A 22,838-nucleotide genomic window follows, 5' to 3' on the forward strand; every position below is an offset into this window, starting at 1 on the left:
ATGGAAACTTAATTTAGAAAAAAATATGAAAGCTGCAACAATTTAAGCAAACAATGGATTTTAATACATTACTTACAGGACTTATCTTTTCCAGATGGAAAGTTCATGAACATAAGCCAAAGGTGGAAGTATTTTCTAGTCCATCATTGTATATAAAGCCACACAGTTTCCGTGGTGGAAAACAGAAGATAACATATGGGCACAATTTGTTAAAACAGTTTATAAATTCTCTAGGAATGATCATGTAGAAGAATGTTAGTATTCTATAAATGTATGAAAATTGGGGAAAAAAAGTCATAGCAAAATGTGAAGCAATGCCAATAATTTACATTTCAGTTACACTAGTAACATGATATTTTTTTGCTACTATGGTGAATTGTTTGGCTAAGGACTATCAGTCTTTAAATCCAACTACACCGAATTTATCCTAATCCTCTGGTAAATATGTGAATCAGATTCTGAAAGAACCGTCGGGAAGTTCTTTTTCAGCTGGTTTATCTGCAGTATGAAGTCAAATTATTTAAGGAAAGGAAAGATAAAAGTGAGCACAAGCTAGCCTATTAGTATTAAAATGCCTTGTTAAATGATGCTAGCTTACTTGGCAAACTCTAATGAATTAGCATAATAATAATAAGAAGAAGAAGAAGGGGTCTCTCTCACCCTGTGAAGTGTGATGTAGTTAGGAACTTAATACTAGCATAATGAAAGTTACTAGAATACATACCCCGCCTTTGATGGAAAAATAGATGCCTGCGGTATTCAAGAAAGTGAAGTGAATGTCAGAATAAGGACTTGGATAAGTAGAGCTCTAACTGCCTGAGGGAAGGGGAATTTATTGAAGCATTTCAAAGTCAGCTCATAAATGCAAAATTTGGAATGACTACTGTTCCAGAGAAATTTAAGTATGCAATTTTTGGTAAAAGCATTTTTCAGCATTGCCTCCCATTGTTCCCAATGAGTGAAATCAAGTTGTCCTCAGGGAAAATGGTGGCCCCCTCCTCTGTCAGACAGCAGAGATAGGCACTGAGAGGAGCAGGTGAATGGAGGCTGTAGCAGGAGTCATTGACTCCTGGCAGCCTGTAATTCAGTCCCATTGGGAACAATAAGAAATAGAGGACATTTTTAACAAGGCTGTACTAACTGAGTACAGCCTGGGGCCTGAGTTCCATTGGGACTATGAGAATGCAACCATTTTCATAGAGGGCAATTAGTCATTAATTTCTCTGAAGGAGGACATTCTTTTTGAGCTTCTGCTAAAGGAGAAACTTTTAGCTGTGAAAAATAATGGAAAAAACTATCATTGATCCTAACAGTCAATTTTTAAATACTACCCATTGCATGTGATCTAATCAATTTTTATGTAGACAGACAATGCTTGAGCTGAGATTATTTGGAACCCGGAAAAAGTTGACACAGGGTGCTAAATTTCTTATAGAAACACTAATTAACCTTAAATAAATAGCTAATTAGTAGATTTACTTGTAAATTCTCAGAAAATTCATTCAGGACTCTCAGTAAATGCTGTACTTTTGGAAAGGATACTCTATTCTATTCTTCATTCATAACAAGAGATTAAATCCCTCCTTTAAGTGCACAATTCAGTTCAGTCTTAATTACAAAGCTGTGACAGGCCTCTCCATAATGAAGATTTCATTTTCAAAGCAGATATTCCACCTTCAAGTTACATATTTTGAGTTTTGGGTTTGGATTTTTAGGGACAGAGGCAATTGGTGGTGAAGCACTGGAATGGGTTACCTAGGGAGGTGGTGGAATCTCCATCTTTAGAGGTTTTTAAGCTGTGGCTTGACAAAGCCCTGGCTGGGATGATTTAACTGAGGTTAGTCCTGCTTTGAGCAGGTGGTTGGAATAGATGACCTCCTGAAGTCTCTTCCAACTCTAATGTTCTATGATTGCCGTTTCTAATGCAAGGTTCTCTGTTGTGGAGTTTGGTTTGATTTTGTTTGCTGTGGGAGTTCAAAGGGTCAGGTGGAAAGGGATTGTGAAGATATCTGGAAGGGAGTAAATGACTATAATGAAGCTATCATTTTATTGCTTAAAATCTTAAATAGAAGATTAATATTACAAACGTGAGGATTATACACTGAAAATTCCCCAAACCATCCAACCAAGGTGCTAATAGCCCCTGCTACATTAACTGTACTCACATGATCCCATCACAATTTTCCAAAGGGTTTCTGCATTTTCTTTTTTCGTTGTGTTTGTTAATAATATACTATTATGTTGCTTGTCATGACTCCTCCGCCAAAAACTGTTACAGTACATTTTAAATAGAATCCTCATTCTTCTATTTTGAATTTTCAAAAATATGCACTATTGGCTACTGCTTGTTTTGAAGTACTACATTATTGGCATACTCTCTGTATTAGAGCGATCTGATCTTTAACAAATTAGGGTGGAGAGTGGAGCAGTCTGCTAACTACTCAAAATACAGTTTATTGGGAAGATTTTAAACAAACAGTGCTTTAAAAGCAAACTATTAACAGTATTCGTAGTTGGAGTTCTCTGGCAGTAATATTCTTAGGATTGTGTCCCTCACACAAGGGTAGACAAGCAGGCTTACAACAATACATGGTATTGTATAGAACACCTCTCAAGTGAAACAGCCAATGAAAGTTCCTAGGACAACACAGCTTTCAATGGTTACTTGCGTTGGAAATAAAACAGAGCTTGAAGCCGATCACAGGGAAGTCACAGAATCCATCATTTTCCCTTGGTTTTACCCTTTAAAAAAAAAGGAAGCAGATCACAGAAACCCATTTCTCTGAACATCAGGAAGTTGCTGCTGCATCTCCAAATGACCGGGGAAACACCAGTTCAGCTGGTCCCCATTTATACTGCTTTCTATGTAAGGAAATGCATTTTCCAGCATCAAGGACTGTTAAAATAAAGCTCTTCCTGAATGGATTATGTTGTGCCAGACCACAGATCTCACTGGCAAGTCCCAGCAAGGGGTACCTTAAGGTACGGGTGTTGAGATGAATTTGATTCTATGGTGAGTGGCACCTAGAATAATGAATCCTTCTAAGAACCCTTCTTAGCTTGTTTGTATGCTTGCTTGTGTTTAAGGCTTGTAAGTAGATGATGGAGTGGATATTGGGGAAGAATTTGTTTTCAGTGCCAGGGAGGCCATTTGAGAGTGGTCCTTTTTAATGTTTTGATTTTTCTGGAGAATTTGCTATATGCTTTTTAAACGGTGTAAGTGCACAGTCACGGTTGACATGTACAGTTAAAATACAAATCAAACAAGCATGACAGCCTGATCTCTTCATTCTACAAGTTGCCTAGAATATTGTTTACGAGAAATACTTATGACACGCTCAGAGTTCTAAAATGAATCTGACTTTGTCTACAGAATAAGCAGCTTTCTTGGGAAGAAAAGTGACTCTCCTATGTATTCTACCTTTAGAGAACTCCAAATAGAGGTAATTTCTCCTTCTATCCTCTACAGGCTATTCAGCCTTGGATGTTACAAAGTATATCCTTTTAATTAATGGGCTAAATCCATATGCAACATAGGAACACATACTGGAAAGGATTACTTGACATAATTACCCATGACAAATCACTGTTTAGTTACTCTACTTTCTATACATCAGTATGCCACGTATTTCTGGCAAAATGTGATGTAGGGAAATTCGACAATGACAAGAAAGCTAAGACCAACTTTCATTTGGGGAGTACTATTTGGTCCTCCAACATCTTGACAGATGAAAAGAAATAAGACAAACTCAGTCAGTCAATGGTGCTTGACAGCAGTGTGGGAGAAGAGCCCAAGGCGCGAGCAGCAGGACCTTCCCACAGTGGCTACAGGACCACTCGCCAGATGGAGGCTGGAGCGCACACTGCTTCCTGGCTCGCCTACAGGCCTCAGCCCAGGATCTCTAATGACTCTCCGCAATGACAGTACCCGTCTTGACCCAGCCTTTCCAGACTGAGCACTTGTGGGCAGGGCTTTCCCAGTTGTCAAGGGGAAGGCTGAATTTCTTGGGACCCTGCTTGACCTTGTCACTGTATCAGAGCTATGGCCTTCCTTTGCATCAGGGGTAGTTCTTGAGTTGATCATTGAGCACCACCTTTGGCAGACGATCTTGAGGCATGCACTTCATGTGTCCCAGCCAGCGAAGCCTGTGAGTGTCCAGCATAGTCTGAATAGACGGTAGGGCAGTTCTTTCAAGGATCTCATTGTTAGTGATCCGTTGGTCTCAATTTGGGGAGTAGGCTGGGAGAAAAGGGGTGGTGGAGAGAACACACACACACACAAAGTTTTTTCCTGCCAGTTTCCTGTGATGTGGCTACACTTATGTGGACTGTATGATTTGGACATCTTCTGGGGGAGGCGGGACGACGTAGTTCCTCTTAAGTGTTTCCTCAATTTTGTGCATCACAGAGTATTTATGGGATACACTGTCATCCAGTGTAAGGAGCTCTGAATAAAATGAAAAGAATGGTTACTTACTTTACAGTAACTGTGGTTCTTCAAGATGTGGTGTCCACACAGATTCAGCTCTTGGTGAACGTGCATCCCATGTGCATGAGATTGGATTCTTTTCAATGGCAGCCTCCACTGGGGCTATGCCTGTGCACCAGCTGAGAGTATAAGGGCTGAGGCAGTCACAACCTGCACTCAGTTCCTGTGCCAATAAGAATCCCATACTAAAGGGTTCTGACTAGAGGAGATGTGAGATGGGTCGTGGAATCTGCGTGAACAGCACCTTTTGAAGAACCATACTTTCTGCAGGGTAAGTAACCATTCTCTCTTCTTTGAGCAATCGTCCACACCAATTCCACTCCTGGTGACTGACAATAACAACAACAAATATTACATTCATATAATTAATAAATATTATAACAAGGAAGCAGACACCAAGAATGTTGTTTGCATAACGTTAGTGAAGTCTATTCATGCTCCTTGGCAGGATTATTTTAGCCTCTGGAGTTTCCACACCAGGACAGGGTCAAATCCAGCACTTCAGAGTAGGCTGTAAGAGCTCTCTGAGGGTCACTTTTTCCAGAAAGAGAGAGATCCTTTTTCATCTTCTATTCGTAGCAGGGGTTGGACTTGCAGCATCTTGGATACCTATCTGATCAGGAATATCTTAGACTTGGAGGGTGCTTTCAAATTCTCCTCCCTTCTAAGGTGAGGGCTATTTTCTTGGGTTTCCTAGGTCCTTGCAAAAGTTCTATAGAAGGAACCAAAGAGAGGACGCATGTGGGCTCTGTAGCAGCTGCAGGGGGTGGCCTGCTATGATTCAAAGAGAAAGCTTACCTGCCAGCCAAGAAAGTTCTTCAATGGGGAGGGAGACTGGTGTGCACAGTGAAGGTATGCTCAGTACAAACAGTACATACAGCACCTAGGGTCTCATTCCCCTTTTGCCCTCCATTATGAAATATGACAAAACCTGCAATTGCTACTACAGAAACTGTAATTAAAACTACCCAAAAACAACAGACCGAAAACAATACTGATGTCACAATATATAGCTGCCAGAAACACAAATGAGATAGCTAGGGCCAGGAAAATAAATGCTGTTAGTAAAAGAAAGGCACAGTACCAAAAGTTTTAGAGCATACAAAAAAAACTCCCATGGCAACAGTTTGGGAACAAACTCTAAAATCTGTACCACAAAGAATCACTATTACTTCAAGGAATTTGATCTCTGGCATCTCAAGCCAGTATTAGCTAGCATCTCCTGTTGTTACTACGAGGGGATGTTAACAAGGAAGTTTAAACAAGCATTACATTTTATCAAATTATTTCACTTGGAGCAGTTTTTCAAATTTGGTCACGTTTAAACAGCAACAGTGGCCACCTTTAAAAAGTTAGCTTTTGTTGACTATCTCCATGCAGCCATATGAGAGAGAACACTATTTCTAACTATGCTGCATATTCTGGGTGCCCTCTGCAGGACAGGTTTACAGCCCTGTACGGAGCCCAAAATTCCAAGCTGCTGCTAGTACAATGCAGATTCAGTTAGCCAGCAGTTACTCCCCCTTGTCTTACATTTCTTTTGGGGAGAATGGGGGATTAGGGTGACAATGATTAGTGTTTAAGTCAGGGCTCGACAAATTTGCTTTGTATCTAGAAGCCAGCCCAAAAAGTAAGGAGCTGGACGAATTTTTCAGCTTTCAGGGTTTTATGTTTTAACAACTACCAAAAAAATTTCACGTTCCACCATTGAATGGTATAAATAAATAATATTTTACATATAAACAAGCATAGACAAGAACTTCATGCACATTTAAGTCATACAAAATAACATATTCTGATGTGAAATGACAAATGAGCTTTGCATTTCCACTATTTCTCATTTGGCATCTTGCGGCCATGCACATGCCCTGTAGATTTGGAACTGAAGTACCACTGGTCCACAGCTTTTGCAAGATCAAATTCCTTCACTGATGGGCTATTCATGTTAATCATCAATAAGTCATTTAAACTTTCTTCTTGCATTGATGCCCTGAATTTATTTTTCACAAGATTCATTAAGCTGAACCCTCTTTCACAACACACAGTCGAGACAGGCAGCACAGACACTATCGACAGCAATTTTCCTAAAACTGGAAACCTTTCATTATTAGCCAGTGCTAAATCCAGAAGATCACTCAGTTTTTTTCCCTTACCAAGGACTTTGAATTCATACCACTCATTACAGAGAGCTTGTATACATTTATCATACATGTTTGGTGGTGAAAGTTGTTTCTGGAAATGCTGAGCCAATGTTGTTATCTCACTGACACCATAATTTTCCAGAGTGCTTCCTGTTGGCCAGGCAAAAGTATCAAAAACTGTGGTGGACCTTTCAATGTCTCGCTGATTCAAAAATCGCTCTTCCAAATACTTGACTGCATGTTGGATCAAGTTTTCTTTCTCAGATTGGACAGAAGACCTGGCAGTACTATTTAGCCCATGTAGTTGTACATCTTGATACATTCCTTTCAGAGATGTCTTAGTGACAAATCTATCTTCATGTTGTCCTGGACCATGTTCAAGTGATGTCATTGTGTTCTTCACATGCAACTCAACTGTGCTAAGCAAAAGTTCTTCCCTTTGAAACAAAAGGGAGAGGTTCTTAATTGTTCCAAGGCAGTCTAAGAGAAAATGAAGTATGTGAACAAATTTGAAATCAGTGAGTTTTCTCAGCAACTCTTAGCAATTGCAGAAGCACTGTCTTTTCCTGTTGCGATGCTTTCCAGGTGTATTGTGACACATTTCCAATCTTTCACAAGTGCAGAGAGAGCACCAGCTTTGCTGGCCACCCATCTTACATTGTGTAAGTACTGAAATTTCTGTATTTTGATTTGAAGACTTTCAGCTACTTGCTTCAGTTCTCGCATTCTCTTTGGAGAATACTGATAAAATTTGTAGAGCTTCTTGAGAACTGAGTCAAGATCATCAATATACTTTCCATTTTTTACTGAATTTAACACGCTTACATTTAATCTGTGTGCAATACAATGAACACCAGTTACATGGCTCAGATTCTGCCTAATTTTATGTATTAGTCCATTCTCTGCTCCAATCACGGTGGCTGCCCCATCCGTACTGATGCCAATCAGCCGACTGGAAGATAGCCAGTTCAAGAGACCATGTTTTCCAAATCTTTTTTAATGGCATCTAAGTAGCCATCTGCAGTTGCACTGTCAAGAGTTAGGATTGACAGAAACACTTCTCTCACTCCATTGTTCTTTATATACCTTACATATAAAATCAACTCTTTAACACCTGCTTTGTCAACAGATACATCTAGCATCAAACTCACATATTCAGCATCCTGTAATTCACAAATCAATTAATTTCTTATTACTTTTGCAATGTGAGACAAATTCCTTGCATCTTTTGTCATTGTTATACTTATCGCTTAGTTCAACCCCTAATTTACCATTCAACTCTAATAACCCTTCGAAGTCGGAAAATGGCTTGTTGTTCTTTGCAATATAGTAAGCCACATTAAAAAGTGCTTTCAAATGGTCAAATATGTTTTTATCCATTTTTTTCATGCATATAGCCAAGGGGATAGCTTCTGGAACCAGTAGTGCATTATTTGCTTTTACACATTTCTGGTGTTGGTATGATTTATCATGTTTTTGAAATGTCTCCAGTTTGAAAGGTCCTGCAAAACCTTTCACTGTCTTAGAATTTCGATCTGCAATACTGGGGAAGGAAGCACATACCTCACAACTTGCTATACCCGTGGTCTGATCAAATGTAAGCCATGTAAATTTCTTGCACCACTCTTCCTTGAATTTCCTCCTTTTTGCTGTTTGAAGCTGGCTTGTTGAAGGGGAGACTTCTGCCATCACCTTTGTTGGTTCCAATTCACTTTTACTTGCTGATGCTTCATTCACATTAAACTGTTCAACTTCATTTTCCAACAAAGATTGTTCATCTTTTCTTTTTAATGGAACAGTAAAGAAATCCGTCAGTCACAATTGCTTTGCGTTTTCTTGTCTCCCAGCTGTTGGTGCACTTTTCATTTTTACGGTATCCACTAATAAAAATTACCGCAAAACACAGACTCACAGTTTAAACAAGTTATGGGCGAGACACACGTTTATACACCTGTACACACCATGAGACTACAAAGCATCATTCGTCTCATGTCTATTATGCTTTTAACACGGATGAGTACGCAAGCCAATCACTGTGCTCCTTGCTTTGCACCACGTGCCAAAAAAATGTCCACCAACCATACATTGCGATACACACGATCGCAAATGATCGCTAAACAAAGAATTCGGCATTCAGAAGCGCTGCCACAGATGAGCAGAAATTGGAATGCATTATTGCTAAATTCTTGCTTGATAACGTCTACCTGAAACTCTCAATTCATATTTTTATTGTTTTGTGTCAGTGGCGCCCTGGCCAGAGCGCGGCGGCCTCTCCCCCCGGGACCCAATCCTTCACTGGGAGAAATACTAGGCGCCAGAATTAAATTCCTAGGTGCCATGGCGACCTGGTGCCCGGGGTTTGTCGAGCCCTGGTTTAAGTGATGAGTTCTTCAGAGGGATTTGGTGGAGAACAGGATAGACAATTGGTGCACTTGGAATGAGAGGTTATTCCATGTACAAACAAGGCAGGATGAAGGGATGGGAGCATAGACTCAGGTCTTCTGCACATTTCAAAGAATAAACTCAACTTTTATTCATTAAAATAATCATTTGTTATCTTGTTTATATCTTAAAAAACCAGTTCTCACTCAACATGGCCAGATCATTTACAGTGTCAGAAAAGTGTGCAGATACCATGGTGACGAGTGAGGCATAAACATCTAGTTAGAAGTGAAAGATGCTACACCCCTTTGCCAGTGAAGTTAAGAATATAAATTAACAAATCACAAACAAAACTGTCAGTGGATTCAGTTCTGAATAACTTATTTGCCTTATAATATAAATGTTCACAGTCAATGAAAATGAATAATAAAATAATTTTACTAATGATTCCCAGGTAAAACACAGTTCCCTGATTACCTGTATGTCCATGGAGTGGGGAATGTGGTCGTGGCAGTGTTGGAGATGTGCTGGATGTTACAATCAAGCTCTTCCTGTTGCTTGTCCGACAACTGAAATGAAAAGAAATAATGATGAGGAACATTTTTAACAAAGAAGCAAGGTATTTTTATGAAGAACCAGCAAGATTTCCTATTGCTGAAGATTTAGCTTCACATTTCCTCGTACTAAATTCCAAAGTTGGGTCTGCAGATAAATGAGTATATAGGGCTAAAAGTTATTAGGTCAACAACAGGATTTTATCACACACTGTAGAAATTATATTAATGCAATCTGTGTTGCATGCTGTTTGGATCAGTGGATATAGTTTACCCAAAAAAAAATTTCCATTCCTTTCTGAAAAACACACTCAGCAAAATGTTTTTAGCCCAGAGAAGCTGTGAGGTATTGTTTTTTTAAAATCATATGCTAATTTATCGTTTTTCTTTTTGTTACTATTTAAACGGCGATGTGAGTTCAGCAGCAATATCTCATGAACTGCTGGAGATTAATGCTATTTGCCATTTGATAACTGGAATTCCAAGCTTCTTTCAGTTAGTAAAAAAGCATTTCTATTTTGCTCTGGTGGTTCTCAAGATAGAGGTTACTAAAACCACGTTGGAAATTATGCGGCATGGGAGAAAAGAAAAATTAATGATAATCAAATTGATTTCATTTTATAGTGTCCTGTAACAACACAGGCAACTAATGCATACCACTGAAAAGACATGATACAAAAATTCTCATTGACATAATTGTTTCCAAACTCTGTTCGCAAAATGTACTGAAATATTCACTGGTCTCTTAGTCTAACACTACATTTCAGCAGTAGCTCAGAAATGAACACAGCAATTATCAGACTCCCAATTACCACAGTTTAATGGAAAATTATTTCAGAGTCACAGGACTGTTAGCATATCTGATTATTAATTTTTATTTGAATATAGTGAGCTTTTTTGGTTGTTGTTCTAAACAGAAGTTAGAGTATGTTAAACAGAAAAAACACAACTGGACTGCCAATAAATCACAATAAAGTTGAAGCACCGTTAGCTGCCATTCTAGCTCGTTAGTGTACTTAAAATTTCTGTGAAAATTATATGACTGATTCAATACAACCTTCACTTACATTTAAGAACTATTCAGGAAGAATCCATTCAAAAATTGATTGCAACTTTGCATATAGCACGCAAAATCTAACAGCATGAGCCTGAGAAACTTAAAATCTCATAGTTTATAAATAGATTCTTAATGTGTGTCTTGAGTTACTCTGTTCTATTATTGTGGAACAAGAAATAGAACACTGAATTCAAAGACTAGTGTACCAGATAAGCATTACATTTATACTGTTAATATAATAAACACTTACCATGGTAAACACAACCATAGTATTTTTACTATGAAGTGCTGTATATGAAAATCATACTAAGTAGTTTTCCAATCACTAAATGGGGGAGAGGGGTTTCTAGGCAGACTCTAGGCCCAACACTATTCAACATTTTCATCACTGATCTGGAATTAAATATCAAATCACAACTAATAAAATTTGCAGATGACATAAATGCTTGGCAAGTGGTAAATAATTAGGAGGGCAAGGAGTGATCTGGATCATTCAGGAAGTTGGATCCAGCAAACAAAAGGTGTTTTCATACAGCCCTAAGTGCAATGTCACACATCTAGGAACAAGTAATGCAGGCCATCCTACAGAACGGTGGAGTCTATTCTGGAAAACATGGACTCTGAGAAGAGTTAAGGGACCACAGCGGACAAGCAACTCAACATGAAGTCCTGGAGCTATGCTGAGGCAAAAATGGGCTAATGTGACTCTTGGATGTATATGAACAGGAGAGCAGTGAAAAGGAGTAGAGAGATGATTCACCTCCATACATGGCATTGATGAGACCAATAATACAATACTGCCTACTGTTCCGGTGTCCACATTTTAAGAAGGATGTTGAAAAATTGGAGAGGGTGCAGAAAAGAGCCACAAAATTATTTGAGGGCTGGAGAAAATGCCTTACAGTGAGGGGACTGACTTCAAAAGCTCAAACTGTTCTGCTTCTCAAAAGTAAGTTTGAGAGATGACTTGATTACAGTGTTTATGTAACTTCCTGGGAGAAAAGATAGGGCAATAAAATGGCTCTTTAATCTAGCAGGGAAAGGCATAACAAGAACCAATGGCTGGAAGCTGAAGTCAGACGAACTCAAATTAGGCCCATATTTTTAACAGTGAAGGGTGATTAATCATTGGGAAAAAAAAAATACCAAGAGACATGGTTTCTCTTCATTTCTTGATGCATTCAAAACAAGACTGGATGTCTGTTCAGAAGAGATGTTTTAATCAAACAAGTTATTGGATTCAATATAGAGGTAACTGTGAAGTTTAATGGCCTGTGATGTACAGGAGGTAAGACTAGATGATATAATTGATCCCCTTTGACCTTAAACTCTTTACTATTTACAAACTCTCCAAACTGTGCTAGTCATTTCCCTCCATGCCCAAAAGAGCTTACAATCTAAACAAAACATGGCATGATATGAAATAGCAACAAAAATGGAAGTCGAAAGGAAGGACAAAGTAGACAATATTAGAAGTTAGATGGTTACAGTACTCTGATTAGTTCTACAGACCTCTATTTTAACAAAGAAACCCAAGAAAATTCTCACCCAGTGCTCATATGTTGAGTTTTATTACCTATATATGAGCCAATTATTACACTTTCACTTTATTATTTTAATTAAACCCATGAAAAGATTAGCCAAATTATCCCCTATCTTTGACCTCACGCTGTCCTGCTTTCACAATTCAACCCAAGGTGTGGACTTTGATAACAATAGTTAACAGATAACAACAGATCATCCTTCTGGCTGAAAATTTACCCCCACGTTAAGCTTTCTACTACAGGATTTCTCTGTTCCGATAGATTTGTGCAATACAGAACTAACATGCTAAACATATCTGGAACCATGTCAAATTCAGACGACCACTGCTGTCAGCCATATTGACTATTTGCACACTACACTACTTGGACTGCGCACACTGTACTCTTGACAAAAACTATGTATTGCCAAACATCATTCTGGATCTAGAAAAAATTTTTTAAATCCCAATTAATGTTACCAGACACAACAAACTGATGGTTATATATGTTGACAGATTTGTAACAATACCTTCACTGTCATCAGGAAAATATCACTTAAACTATTTCTAGAGTTAACTGCTCTCCCCGCAGTAAAAATAACATTTGTTACATGTACTAAAGTGTTCCAAGTGCATTCTTGAAATTGAACACTGCAGAACATTGGACTTGGACTGGGTAACTGGACACTGTTTTTGGACTCTCTGACACGTACTCTGTAATTAGACACCCTTTCTCCCAGATAATTTATGAGAACTTTTGTTAAAGAACCTGAGTGCTGTATGCAATCTTAGTGGTTTTGAAGCAGAAACATACCAACAAATCTTGAGTCATTTTGTTCCAAGCCTCTATAAAAGACAAACTAATACACTTTGTTTTGTATTCTCTTTCTGGCTGAAAATGAAAACCATGAATATTTCGGTTTCAATACAATCTACAACAATCAATTATCAATCAAATCATTTTGACACTAAAATTCACTCCTGCTCCTCCTCTTGCTCACAGGGTTACTGTGAGGAAAAATTCATTAGTGTGTGTGAGGAGTTTACTTTATGGGAATGAGTACCACAGAAAAGCCAATGAAGAAAATCAATCAATCAATCAATCCACTGATGTTAAATAGCAACATAGAATCGCAGATATTAGAGATGAAAAAGAAACTGCCAGGTTACTCAAGTCTATCTCCTTGCCAATGCAAGGTTGAACAGAAAAAACTTATCTATAGTAGACAAAAGTTTACATCAACGGTACAAAATTTTGGATAGGCTTTGATATAAATTCTGACCTCAGTGAACTTGTTTAAAAAATCATATAGATTTCTATATTAATCCTTAATTCTTGTACAGAAGAATTAAGGGTTATAATAGAAGTCTGGGTTCTAGCTACCAATTTCTTTATATCAATCCAGTTTTTTTAAAAAGCCTGACTAACCTGTTGCCACTTTTAAATTATTATACTTTTAGGAACAGAATTCATTCCAAAAATCCAACAAGTGGGCTCAGTATTTGATGTTCAATAGTCATGCCTAGTAAATCTAATTAATATTTTAGAATTAATGCAGCTGCAGAAGATATCCTTGATTACCTGTGTTGCTTAAACCTAACAATAAACAGCATTAAACCAAGGTTAATTATCAACTGGATTTTCTTCTGCCTTTAAAAGCAATTTTCAGAAAAGATCTTTAACTCTCTTTTGTTGGCATATTTCACAAAAAGTTATTTTTATGAGAAACAGACATTTGAAAAAGAAAACAAATATTTAAGAATTTTTGTCACAATGGAGCAAAATATACAAATCTAAGATCTGCATGTTAATGAAAGCATCAGCTGCCTGGCAACGTTAACTAGATATGGAAGTTATAGCTTTAATTATAGTAATTTAGAGATGGAAGCAATTTTGTAAGCTTTGGTAGAACTGACAACAGGAATAATTAGTTCTTCAAAATAGATAAGAACAAGTAAGCATCTGGCTCAAAGTGATTATTTTCACATTCAAGAATAGTTTAAGAGTTTTTTACCCCACAGCAACTGAGTACCATTGCTATTTAGATTTGGTACTTTACATACTTCTGTATCACACACATTTATATAATGAATGTGTCTTATTCATCTTTGCAATTATGGAGCAGTGGCTTCCCAGAACTGCCTTCCAACTCGCATACACTCACTCAGTTCAGCCAATTCACTTGTCTCCATTAAAGAAAAACTTAGATGCACACAGATACATCTAATACATACACTGACCACACAAGTCCTTATAAGCAGGTTACTAGAGAAGTAAACTAAATAAACACTGCATGTCTCCTACTGTAAAATTTCATTTGTTTTTAAAAAAAATTAAATTTCAATTTTTTTGTAAATAAGTTGACAACTAGTTATTTATGAACATAAACATATAACAGCCTTGGAGAGTACCAGATTATTGAATGCTTCATTGCAGAAACCCTAATTACATGTATGGAAAATCTCTCTATCCCTAGCTCATTCAATAATCCAAAAGTAGGTAGCAGTGACCTCCTGGCTTGCACTATAGGGCTAAACATAGCAGTATAGACATTCTTCCGGGGGCTGCAACCCAGGCTCTGAAACATGGCCAGGGGGTGGGTCTCAAAGCCTGGTCACCAGCCCCAGCAAGAATGTCTAGACTGCTATTTTTAGCCCGGTAGCATGAGCCCCATGAGCCCAAGTTAATTGATCCAGGCTCAGTCTCATTGCCCTGGGGTGTTGTTTTTTATTTGTTTGTTTTGTTTTTTGTTTGCTTTCTGCAGTGTAGACATATCCTTGAGTACGTATATGGCTGCCATTACCATATACCTGAGCTTCTCACAATATTTTATGCATTTATCCTCATAGCGCCCATGTAAGTTAGGGAAGTACTATTATCCCAACTGTACAGAGTGGAAACTGAGGCAAAAAGACATTAAGGCCGAGATTTTTAAGCGTATTTAGGCACTGCTCCACTCAACAATGCAACACAAGTGACTTAGAAGTCTAAGTCTTTAAGCAACGTGGATGCTTAAGTGCGTGAGTCTCGATTTAAATCAATGGGACTTAGGTTGCTGAATGCCTAAGTCCCTTTTGAAAATGAGACCAGATCTTAAATCCCATAGGTCTTGCCATGCTAAGCAGAACTGAGCACTGTAAACTCGGGATTACAGTGGACAAGAAGCTGGATGAGTCAACAGTGTGTGCCCTTATTGCCAAGAAGGCTAACGGCATATTGGGCTGCATTAGTAGAAGCATTGCCAGCAGATGGAGGGAAGTGATTATTCCCGTCTATTTGACAGTGGTGAGGCCACATTTGGAGTATTATGTTCAGTTTTGGGCCCACCCCCCTACAGAAAGGATGTGGACAAATTGGAGAGAGTCCAACAGAAGGCAACAAAAATGATGAGGGGGCTGGAGCACATGACTTATGAGGAGAGGCTAAGGGAACTAGGCTTGTTTAGTCTGCAAAAGAGAAGAATGAGGGGGATTTGATAGCAACTTTTAACTGAAAGGGGGTTCCAGGGAGGATGGAGCTAGGCTGTTCTCAGTGGTGGCAGATGACAGAACAAGGAGCAATGGTCTCAAGTTGCAGTGGGGGAGGTCTAGGTTGGATATTAGGAAAATGTTTTCACTAGGAGGGTGGAGAAGCCCAGCACTAAGGGATCACCTAGATGACTTCAGGCACAGGCCCCAATAGATACGATTCTGTCACAGTGCTCACCACTGTCACAGAACCATGAATTCTGCCATTTATACGGACCCTGCTGCCACACATTAACAGCTCGTTAGTTCGCTTTGATCCAGTCCCCTGAACTAGTTCTGTTTCAGGGGACTAGATCAAAACAAACTCAAACAGTTAACGGACGGCACGAACAGTTGGTTAGTTTGCTTTGATTTAGTCTGGTTTCAAAGAGGATAAGACCAAAGCAAAGCAGTAAACTGTTAATGTGTGGCAGCAGGGTCCACACAAACACTTCATTAGTTCATTTTGATCAGCTGCCTCCTCCCCTACCCCTTACATCTTGTCTACCATTTGCCTCTGCCTTCACCTACTGCCCCTGCACCCATCCAATACCTCCTAGTTCCCGTTTCACTCTTGCCTCCCTTAGCCCAGTCCATGCTCCCCATACCTGTGCCCCCTTGCACTCTGACCCCCACCCTCAACCACAGACCCCTCTCCCCAGTGGATTTCCTAGAAGGGGCAGGGCTTCTTTGCCCGGGTTCCCTGTGGTGACAGTTTCCGGCACCTTGAAACTACTTAAGAATTTGAGAACTTTCTGGTTTGTTCACGTAGCGATTGGTAAGAGGACAACATCCTAATCAAGTCTCCAATCTCTATCCACTGGCTGGCAAAGAGATTGAGTTCTAGCTTCTTTTTTAATTGTGTCATTGAGCTTCCAGGTTCTTTCTTGCAGAAGTCTTGAATCCCAAGGAGAGAAAACCAAGCATTGAGGGATACGCTGCTGAACCTTCTAAGTGCCAAGTCATACCATTCCTTTTTATTAAAGACCAAGTCATGTTCCATCCCGACAGCCTGAGGAGAAGACAAGCACTCTGCAAGAGAATGAAGGATTTTTTTTTCACAGAACTGGTCCAGAATGGAGCTATCCTTGGCTAAGCACACCAATTTTTCCACTGTCCGTAAAGGGAGGGGAAACTGAAGTACCAAGAATTGTATGCCCCTCAGTCTCAGCATGGGAAACCATCTGACGAGATGCCTTCAACTGGAAGGACCAGGGAGAGCTGGTGCTCCAGGATCCCAGCATGAGAGGATTTTCTGGGCACTATTCTGTCCCTGTGGGGAGTGGCACTATAGTCTTTTGTCGGCTGATTGGTACAGCTACCTGTTTAAACAAAGGGAAAGCAACCAATTATCAGATTGGTGGGAGCCTTTCCTTTGCATTCCCCAAGAGAAAAGAAAGCTTCACATAAGGCGCACTATAGCGCGTTCTTCTGTCTAACTGTAAATTAAAGTGGTTCTACATATGACTGTGAAAGTGGCTGCATGTTTGACAGACAAGGAGTTGGAGATACAAGATACTGCTGTCAGGTAGTGCAGCTTTAGCCTACACTTTTGCACAAGTTCTCAGCCAGAAAGAGGGAAGAAAGGAAGAACTTTTCCTTGTTAAGAGACAAAGAACAAGCAATAATGAGAAAATAAAGTAACTATACTTCAGTGCAAAAGCTATACATTCAGTCGGTAAGGCACACAACAGCAAAGAGCTGGGAACATTTCTGTACTTAAAAGGTTAGAGTCAGTGGCATGCACAGGAATTTAAATTTCACCACTTTTGGAAGGGCACATTTTGTGTCCCCGCCATTGCCCAGAGGAGCTTGCTGTCCCAGCCACGGCTCCGGGGCCAGAGAAGTTTTGTGCTCCTGCCAATTATTGGGGGGGCCCGTGCCCCTGCTTGCCCCTCCTTGCACATACCCCTGGTTAGAGTAATACAAGAGCAGATGTTCTTGGAGTTTACACTGATTTCTATTACCATTCCACATGTTTCAACATCTTAATGAATATGCCAGCTGAACTGACTAAGTCTTTAACAATGCAAGGGTCACAAAGCACACTGTTTTAAGACACCTAGAATGTGTTTTTTTTTTTCCTATAAGGAATGTTCATGGTTCTCTCACTTAAAAGCAACTTATTTTCATCTAAAAGACTATTTTAATTTTTAAATAACCCCTATTCATTTTCTTATTTAGAAATCAAGTTCAAGACGCAGCATCACCTCACAAGTTACAAATGGATCTCTCTGAAGTGTGAAAGGAAAAGCAAAAATGGTCAGCTAACATCTAATTAATGTCTAACTTGACCAATGTTTGTAGCTGCTGAACACCTGCCCCATCCATTCTGTACAGTCTAGACCTTCTGAATTATTAATAATAGAGGAAAAATTCTGCCAAGTCAACAAAAAAAATGTCACAGTGAATTACAATGAAGGGGATAGACAGTCTCAGTCTAAACCAAAACTATGTTCTCCTCTGCCATTCTGTATACACTTTCTCCCCACCCCACCACCTGCAAAAAAACCAAAACAAAAAAACCCCACCATCTTTTGTTTTTCATTTCAGGAAGCAAATAAACTCATGGAAGAGAAAGGGTTAATCGTTAGAAGAGTCACAATATGTAGTGTATCATAAGAAAAATACAAAACACTACCCTTGTCAAATAAACAGAGAATAGGTATCACTGCCTACCACTTATATCTTGCTATGCATTACTCTGACCTGGGATAATGCATGGAATTCTTAGCGGGATGGTTAGAACACCAAAACCTAAAAGTTTGACTAGATATTTGCATTTTCTATTTTACCCTACTGTATTTTCCAAATTTGGAATATTTCACATACAGTAATTGGCTCTGTAAGTGGGTCTCTTCTCAGCAGTTCTCATAAAATATGCATTATAAGAATATTTTCAAGTTTGTATGCCACCAAATATAAGGTCAGAAAATCAGTCTCACAAAATGGCAAAGTTAATTTACATTGTTTGAAATGTTTGAAATATTTTTTGTCCATGTCACTTACATAGTACAAATTTAATTATTTGAAAAAAAATTATATTAATGTTTTCTAAATATTCTCCCACATGCATCCTGGGCATCTATCTTACAAGCTATAAATTTAAATAAGTTTTCCAGGTGTGAAACTGTATTAATATATACAAGTATTCTGCCTATCAAAGTATGCTCATACGGAAGTCATTCTTTAAGCCATATCACATATAAAATGGAAAGTTTATTTTATTCATATTATTTTCTTAAAAATCAGAAACAAAAATCCTGTATGTAAATAAACTGGCTCTTTATGAGCTAATCACAGTTTTAAAAGTCTTAGTATAAAAATAATTTACATATGTAATTTTAAATCTACTTTAACTCTAACAGCGCACCATTAAAATGCAAAGTCTCATGTTTGCGTTTCAGAAATAATCTCAGAATCAGACTGTCTTAATAGAGCTTCAGTTTCACTAGGGAGTATGAGAATTTTAATATTGTTGCTTACTAGAGTAACAACTAAGAGCATTCCTTTATGCATGTAAAGCATGTTCAAATATGCATAATTTAATCATCTGGAACCTTTTCAATAGGTATGTTATATATATATACTAAATAAATATAACCTATAGTACTCTGATACAAACGTTTTCATTTGGTAAAGTATTCACATAAAAAAAGTACTAAGTATATTTTTTGCTGAAAGTCATAGCATTAAAATTCATCCTATCGTTATGAACTGCAACCGAAAACCTTTCAACAGAGTGTATGAATGCCGACAGGAGATAATTTGCAAGAGAGCCTGAATACTTGCACCACAAAATAGATTTATAAGAAAATGTTTTCTCCTACTTCATAAACACTATCAGTCCGACTACATTTAAAATACTGTCAGGAGCAGATGAGTGCCAAAACATTATTTTCTCCAAGGAAACAAATTATTGGAAACAAGTCATGGTGAAAGAAAAACAAACCCCCTATCTCCGCCAAAATGAATGAAAAAATATACATGCCCAGCAGATTACAGGTTGACTATTCCTGTCCTCAGGTAGGGAATGAATTTCCCCAGCTAACAACATTACTAGTTTACTCTGCAGACGCTTGACCGCTGGAGTTAAATCACTTACAGAGTATCTTATCAATACCAGTTATTGGGGGCTGTTCTCTTCAGCTCCATCAAACAGGTTTTGCCCCATCTGGTGAAAAGATCATCTTTCTGACTGAGTAAAGGCACTGCTCATTGCAACAGATAAAGGAGATGGATATTTAGAAAAAAGGGAAGAAAGCTACAGGAAAATCCCAGACTTTTCCAGATCAAATTACATGTTAGGAAAGTCTTTTAGACTTTAATCAGAGTCCATTCAGGATATAGTTGAGAGCTGCATGCTCTAGTGATATGAAGACAAGAACCCTATTTCTAATTCTGGTTCTGACATATTAATTGATATCAGTACTGAAGTAGCATCTAGGAGGCTATTGTGCTAGGTGCTGTACAAGCACGGAACAAAAAGACAGCCCCTGCCCCAAAGAGTTTACCATGTAAGAGATGCAATATGCAACCTCGAATAAGTCACAAGATCTTTGCTACAATTTCTCCATCTGTAAAATGAAGATTATAAAAAAGTTACCTAGTTCTCATAATTATGGTGTGATGACTTGTCAGCTGCTTGAAGATAAAAAGCACAATGTAAGTGTTGGACATTTATTATTCTGAACATGATATTCTCTAGTGTGGCTAACTACCTATTCTATTAGGAACTTCTCTTAACACAAATGCATGGTCCAAAAGCAGTGAAGGAACTAGCTCCTCAAATCCTGTCATATGGTTTCTATGCTGCCTAAACTCACAATGCTACTATTTCATTAGTCTCATTTTGGCTCTGAGGTGGACACTTAATTCAGGAAAATGGTAGTAGCCGGAGGTCACATATCTTCTGCTACTGTTATTCATCAGATTGGAGTCATTCTTCTCCACAGTCAGTTTGCAAACGGACAAGTCAGAACAGAAACTAACTTTTTTTGTTAATCTCACTTCATACTTAATGAATTCCAAAGCACTTTACAAACCATTATATTACAGTAATGCTCCAGTGTAGGTCCCAAAGAGCTTACAGTCTAATGGCAGACATATGGGGAAATTGGAGGATGGGTGTATACGAGGTACACAAATAAACTTACTGAATTGTTTTACACACATCTTGTTAAACAAATGCATCCCTCAATATATACAACTCCACCCACTCTCCCCAAGATCCTCTTTCAGAGCAATGTGCTCTCATAACCAACTAATCCCCCCAACATCCAGCCCACTTCATCATCCAAACTCCCTTTGTTACTGACAGCATTCCACACTTTTCCTCCACACTGCTCTAGATGGTAAGCGCCTCTCAGACATTTCGGGTTATTCCAGAGTGAAGCTAAATACACAGACACACCTGAACATATTTTCAAACCCCCAAACTGGTGCAACATTGCATATTCTCTCCTTTTCCCACATCCCCACACCAGTTGGTGTACTTACTCCATGTCTCCAGTAATTTTTGCCCCACATACTCCTCCCTCTAAAGTGAGTTTTGTATTCTTTTCTCCACGGAGGTACCATGATCCTTTTTTGTGCTTTATCTTCCTCAACTCTCCCTCCAAGTTTTCCCTTATATTATCACTCCTTATTTTTAGTCGGTATACTTTACTTCTCCTCTTTCTCGACTTGCAGCTCATTTATTCCCTTGTTTCTTTTTCTTTATCTTCTATCCCTCCCTATTTCCCCTCCAGCCTAGCACTGAACTGACCTAAATTTTTAGAAAGGCGGCTTGAACTGGTCCCCCTTCTTTTTAATTTTGTACATCTTCAGCACAAATGATTTATTGAAGCTAACAGCAAGGTCACAAATTCTAAACAAAATATAACCGTTATTTTAGCAGTTCCTGGAATTCACAACACAATAGCCTTTTAGTTTACTTATATTTTATTTTATTTTATTTTATTACTTCAAAACAATTAGGTAAGATTGCACATGGTATTCTGATTGTACATGGCTCTCACTTTTCCAAATGGCTACTGTTTGCTGACTCCTTTCAAAACTTAATATTGTTACTATCATAGGAACACTTCTTTACATGCACAAGTTGCTTCCAAAGACAGCATCAGTGACAAAAGGATCATTTTCTCATAAGAAAACAGTAAGACATTTTACTGTCATTCAATTATTACAGAAGAGATATATTTTTGTATAGTAATGTTCATACAAAAGTATTGCAAATAATTCACTGTTGATTACATTCTACATATGCAAATGAAAGTAAAGTGCCTAGGTTACAAAATAAAATATAAGTAACATCTAGGGATGCGAAGGTAGGGTTAGAGAGTTCTCTAATGGACACACTAGGAAAATAACTCAGCCCAGCAAAACTGGGAGGCTCAGTGAGTAGAGTGTAAACATTTCCACCTTCATTTCAAGAATAAATTGTTTTAGATTCAGAACAGGCTGTGCTCCAGGCATTGCCTATCTCCATTTACCATGTGCTAAGTAGAACTGCCTGCTGCCAAATCAAGACAAAGGGGAGAAATGCATGCTATTTTAATCCAAAACAGAGCCTGAGAGGGTACATATTGTCCAACATTTGTTCTGAGCCTTCTCAATATCTTTGCAACAGAAAGACTACTAAAGACACTTCCAAATCAATACTGGTGAACAACAAACTGAAAATGAATATGATGAGGTAGAAGATGGCTCAAAAAGTCAGAAATGCTGACACAAGGGAAGGTTTGGAATAACCACATAACACAATATGACTTTTCACTGCTGAAGTATTTATCATCATAACTGGGAATCTACTTTAAAGAAGCTTTAACCTTTGCTTTTACAGAAAGGAGTGCTCCAACTAATAGCACAATAACTGCAGATTATGAAATGGAAGAATATATTTTGAAAACTAATTACATCGTAAATCCAGAAAATTTACCAGAAGATTTTTCTTTTACACTTGAAAAGGTTAGGTACTGCTTCCCTGAAGCAATGATTGTGTTCATAAAGGTACAGTAACTGACTAATGGCTGAAAATTAAAAATTTCTCTGCCTACAGATATATAATATATGGTGTAAGAAGTCGTATCATGTGTTCTCTCCCCCAATCCCTTAAACAACCTATGCCTCAGATAAAATATTTTGCCCTAAGGTGTAAAGTCACTTGTCAATGCAAGTGCTCAGC

At 38.4% G+C, this 22,838-nt stretch overlaps 1 protein-coding gene across 1 annotated transcript in view; it reads right to left on the bottom strand.

Annotated features, from left to right (window-relative positions):
* Window positions 1–22,838, bottom strand: part of MAST2 (microtubule associated serine/threonine kinase 2) — a 314,717-nt gene that overhangs the window by 91,583 nt on the left and 200,296 nt on the right. Inside the window, 1 exon segment of the mRNA XM_067567856.1 lies at window positions 9,490–9,581. Within this exon segment, the coding sequence (XP_067423957.1) occupies window positions 9,490–9,581 (92 nt within the window).

The sequence above is a fragment of the Emydura macquarii genome, unplaced genomic scaffold, assembly GCF_026122565.2.
Source record: "Emydura macquarii macquarii isolate MOO-44397 ecotype Brisbane River unplaced genomic scaffold, CSIRO-AGI_Emac_v2 contig_2805, whole genome shotgun sequence".
Lineage (NCBI taxonomy): Eukaryota > Metazoa > Chordata > Testudines > Chelidae > Emydura > Emydura macquarii.